Source organism: Scyliorhinus torazame, chromosome 24 (genome assembly GCF_047496885.1).
Source record: "Scyliorhinus torazame isolate Kashiwa2021f chromosome 24, sScyTor2.1, whole genome shotgun sequence".
In the NCBI taxonomy this organism is placed as follows: domain Eukaryota; kingdom Metazoa; phylum Chordata; class Chondrichthyes; order Carcharhiniformes; family Scyliorhinidae; genus Scyliorhinus; species Scyliorhinus torazame.
In genome coordinates, this window is record NC_092730.1 from 37,475,147 (window position 1) to 37,480,197 (window position 5,051).

The 5,051-nt window shown below is 52.1% G+C and overlaps 1 protein-coding gene across 1 annotated transcript; it reads left to right on the forward strand.

Annotated features, from left to right (window-relative positions):
* Positions 1-2,090: 2,090 nt before the first annotated feature.
* On the forward strand, positions 2,091-2,983 carry LOC140399821 (uncharacterized). The gene has a single exon (XM_072489271.1). It carries the CDS (start codon positions 2,282-2,284, stop codon positions 2,981-2,983), a length of 702 nt encoding a protein of 233 aa, XP_072345372.1. The 5' UTR covers positions 2,091-2,281.
* The last annotated feature ends 2,068 nt before the right edge of the window (positions 2,984-5,051 follow it).

Here is a 5,051-nt window from a genome sequence, read left to right on the forward strand (position 1 = left end):
CTGATTCACTCACTCTCCTGGGTTACTCACTCCATGGGTTTACTCACTCCCCTGGTTCACTCACTCTCCTGGTTCACTCACTCCCCTGGTTCACTCACTCCCCTGCTTCACTCACTCCCCTTGTTGACTCACTCCCCTTGTTGACTCACTCCCCTGGTTCACTCACTCTCCTGGTTCACTCACACCCCTGGTTCACTCACTCCCCTGGTTCACTCACTCCCCTGGTTCACTCAATCCCCTGGTTCACTCACTCCCCTGGTTCACTCACTCTCCTGGCTCACTCACTCTTCCCGGTTCACTCACTCTCCCGGTTCACTCTCTCCCCTGATTTACTCACTCCCCTGGTATACTCACTCTACTGGTTTACTCACTCTCCTTGTTCACTCACTCCCCTGGTTCACTCATTCCAATGGTTCACTCATTCCAATGGTTCACTCACTCCCCTGGTTTACTCACTCCCCGGGTTTACTCACTCCCCTGGTTCACTCCCCTGGTTCACTCACTCCCCTGGTTCACACATTCCAATGGTTCACTCACTCCCCTGGTTTACTCACTCCCCGGGTTTACTCACTCCCCTCGTTCACACACTCCCCTGTTTCACTCACTCTCCTGGTTCACTCACTCTCTGGATCACTCACTCTCCTGGTTCACTGACTCCACTGGCTCACTCACTCCCCTGCTTCATTCACTCTCCTGGTTCACTCACTTCCCTGGTTTACTCACTACCCTGGTTAACTCGCTCCCCTGGTTCACTCACTCTCCTGGTTCACTAACTCCCCTGGTTCACTCATTCTCCTGGTTCACACACTCCCCTGGTTCACTCACTCCTCTGATTCACTCACTCTCCTGGTTTACTCACTCTCCTGGCTTACTCACTCCCCGGGTTTACTCACTCCCCGGGTTCACTCACTCCCCTGATTCACTCACTCTCCTGGTTCACTCACTCCCCTGGTTCACTCACTCCCCTGGTTCACTCACTCCCCTGGTTCACTCACTCCCCTGGTTCACTCACTCCCCTGGTTCACTCACTCCCCTGGTTCACTGACACTCCCCTGGTTCACTCACTCCCCTGGTTCACTGACACTCCTGGTTCACTCACTCCCCTGGTTTACTCCGGTTCCCTTGCTCCCTCGGTTCACTCGCTCCCCCGGTTCACTCGCTCCCCCCGGTTCACTCGCTCCCACGGTTTACTCGCTGTAACGGTTCACTCGCTCCCCCGGTTCCCTCACTCCCCCGGTTCACTCACTCCCCCGGGTCACTCACTCCCCCGAGTCACTCACTCCCCCGGTTCACTCACTCCCCCGGTTCATTCACTCCCCCGCTTCACTCACTCCCCCGCTTCACTCACTCCCCCGCTTCACTCACTCCCCCGCTTCACTCACTCCCCCGCTTCACTCACTCCCCCGGTTCACTCACTCCCCCGGTTCACTCACTCCCCCGGTTCACTCACTCCCCCGGTTCACTCACTTCCCCGGTTCACTCACTCCCCTGGTTCACTCACTCTCCTGGTTCACTCACTCTCCTGGTTCACTCACTCTCCTGGTTTACTCGCTCCCCTGGTTTACTCGCTCTCCTGGTTGAGAGGCAGCATGGTTTTGTGAAGGGGAGGTCATGTCTCACTCAGAGAGTTGAACAGTAATTAAGACACGGATTGGGAACAAGTGTTGAGAAGAGGGAGAATTCTGCCCTGGGAAATGTCATTTCCAAACCTTGTGTGTGGATGTGAATATTGTGGAAGAGAGAGTGTGTGAAAGGGGCGGGCCGAACAGGAGAAACCAACTGTGTTTGTGTGTCCGCTCTGACCAGGAGATCTCCCAATTCCCTCTGGGACTAAATGGAAATATTTTTCATTCCAACAATCCCCCTGTTCCCCATCTACTTTTCCAAGTTGGATTTCAGGGCAGTTTCGATGCTGCTTTCCAGATTTCTGTGGAAAGGTTGGGAAAATGAGAGCGATCGGGTGAGAGAGCGCGAACAGTGCATCAGTAAAACGGGTTTAAATGCAAAATGGAGCCTTCAAATTGCGTGAAACCTTTTCTACAGCAAACATGAGAGTGTGAGAGACAGGAAGGAATTATCCTGGGACACTGTGGAGCTGGAATTTGAGTGGAATTGGAGAGTTTGGGACGAGAGAAAAACACAGAGAGGCAGCAGCAGCCTGGAGCTGAGAGCAGGTTGTCTCCGCCCCGTCCGCTCGCTGCCTTTAAGTTGCTCAGTGCCGCCACCAGAGGCTTCATTTCTCACCCACATTGACGGAGAGATTTTGTGCAGAGTCTCGGACATGAGCGACAGTGCAGCCGCCGAAACGGCTCCTCCAGCCGCCGCCCCAGTCAAGGCTGTCAAGAAGCAGAAGGCGGTTCCCCGGAAGAAACAAGAAGGTCCCGGGCTGGGCGAGCTGATCCTCCAGATTGTGGCGGAAAGCGGCGATCGCAAGGGGGTTTCCTTCCAGGCCATAAAGAAGGCGCTGCGGAGCAAAGGGGTCGATGTGGATAAACGGGGGGCCCAGATCAAGCAAAGTGTCAGGAGGGAATTGGCTAAAGGCACCTTGGCTCAGGTCAAGGGCACGGGCGTCTCCGGCTCCTTCAAGACCGTTAAGAAGACAAGCGGGGGGAAAGTGATGAAGACCGGAGCAGGCAAGAAACCTTCAGTGAGGAAAACAGCAGCCAAGAAATCTCCCAAGAAAACAGCAGCCAAGAAATCTCCCAAGAAAACATCAGCCACGAAAACTTCAGTGAAGAAACCAGCAGCCAAGAAATCTCCCAAGAAACCAGCAGCCAAGAAATCTCCCAAGAAACCAGCAGCCAAGAAATCTCCCAAGAAACCAGCAGCCAAGAAGGCGGCAACTCCCAAAAAGAGCGCGAAGAAAGCAGCCCCGAAGAAAAAGTCACCTGTGAAAAAGACCACGGGCAGAATAAATACGACCCAATTGAAGGCCAAGCCCAAAGTCAAATCAGCAACGGCTAAGAAACCAGCAAAGAAGTGAAAGAAGGCGAGCAAATTGTAAACCTCTGAACCCAAAGGCTCTTATCAGAGCCACCCACATCTCTCAGGAAAGAGCTGATCCCCCGACCAATGAATCGCTGTCCCGGTGCTGGGAGCAGATTTCAGATAGAAATGTCAATCCAGTCTTGCCGCTCACTCGCTGACATGCTCTGCACCGGGCCTCTCCCCCCACTCTGCACTAAAACACAGGGATGTTGCTGCCTCTTCCTAACCGGGGATGTGTCCGGGGGAACAGTCACAGTTTGTGTTAGTTTCATCATTCACAGATTCAGGGGAGAGTCTGTAAAAGAGTTAACATGGCGAAGAAATCCCACCTCATAACTTAAACACTTTATATCAGCTGGAAGGAATGTTAGTAAATCCCCAACCTATCCCCAACCCGTCTGGGAGAGGAGTTGTGGGGATGGAATAGGAGCTGGGGTTGAAATAGGAGCAGATAGTTGGGCTGGTTCTTGAAAGGAGTGAACTTAGGCGGGAATATTACTGACAAGTCTGGATTTAATAGATCTGCGTTTCTAACTAGCTGCTGTCTGATGTTGCAGTTTGTACGTGATGTTCAGCGCCCTCTTTTCACTTCTGTTTGGAATATAAAATGTGGGTTGGAGCAGGCAGGAGGCGGAGCTGGATGATCAAAGACATTTCACTGCTCTGTCTGTCACTCAGTCTGCTCCCCGCCTCTCTCTCTCAGTCAGGTCGGGGCGGGCTGTATAATAAAGGAAAGAGCAGCAGCTCGTCTCTCATTCAGCAGCGATTTGACTGAACAAGCATCATGTCTGGCAGAGGGAAAGGAGGCAAAGGACTGGGTAAAGGCGGAGCAAAGCGGCACCGCAAAGTGCTTCGTGATAACATCCAGGGCATCACCAAACCAGCAATCCGCCGCCTGGCTCGCCGTGGCGGGGTTAAGCGCATCTCGGGTTTGATCTATGAGGAGACTCGCGGGGTGCTGAAGGTTTTCCTGGAGAATGTGATCAGGGACGCCGTCACCTACACTGAACACGCCAAGCGCAAGACCGTCACCGCCATGGATGTGGTTTACGCTCTCAAACGCCAGGGCCGCACTCTCTATGGATTCGGCGGCTGAGAAAATCAATTTGACAATTTAACAAAATCCAAAGGCTCTTTTAAGAGCCGCCCAAATCCTCACACTGAGACCACTGACCTGAGAATGGCAGCAGCATAACTCATCGAGCTGCTTTAGCGACTCATAGCTTGGAAACCTCGATTTCCTGTTAAAACGGGTGGCGTTCGAGCAGGAAATCCTTTCCGATCATTGATTTCTGTTTTCACTCTTTTGAAGAGCCGGTGCAGATTCGATGGGCCGAGTGGTCTGCAGTATAAATTCTATAATTCGGCGACATAGTTGTACAGTCTGAAACACGAAACCATTCTCCGAGGTCAAACCTCTAACCGCGCACAATGAACACTGACATTGATCAGAGACACTGTTTACATAACTGATCTGTAAACACCGCCTCCTCCATCCATCTCCCCCAGAACAGTCGCTGAACGAATCAGCCAATTTTCCCTTTAATACCTATCGCTCTTTGCATTGAAAGAACCGATATCGCTGATCAGATAAAAATGAGACAGAATTCCGCCCCTCAATAGGAGCTTTATCCCAGTCTGTTGTAGAACAATCAGGGAGTGAATCTGAATTTAATCCGGGTGCTCAGGCAGTGGGTCGAATCTGAGACAAAAATGGGACCAGGAATCATTGAGAAGTTTTTCACATTTCCAACTTGAGATTGAGTTTTGATTTTTTCGGTTTTGTCAAATATCCGTTCCTGGTCCCTGTGAAATTGGCGGGCGTTTTGAAATTGATGGGGTGTCAGTTGCAGATCCACCAATCAGGGCCCTGATATTCTTCCCAATCATCGCTCTTTTCAAACTTGTCCACGGGATCGGGCTGCATCCAATGAGGAGAAGTGGGCGGTCACTATAATGTCTTAAATAGGCAGCGAGAGAGCGGCGCCAGCATTCTCAGCGTGTGCCTTTCCCCCAGTTTCACATCATGGCCAGGACCAAGCAGACAGCGCGCAAATCGACCG

Bases quoted from the DNA above. Each gene is read 5' to 3' on its own strand.
- LOC140399821 (XM_072489271.1), top strand. From the start codon at position 2,282: ATGAGCGACAGTGCAGCCGCCGAAACGGCTCCTCCAGCCGCCGCCCCA.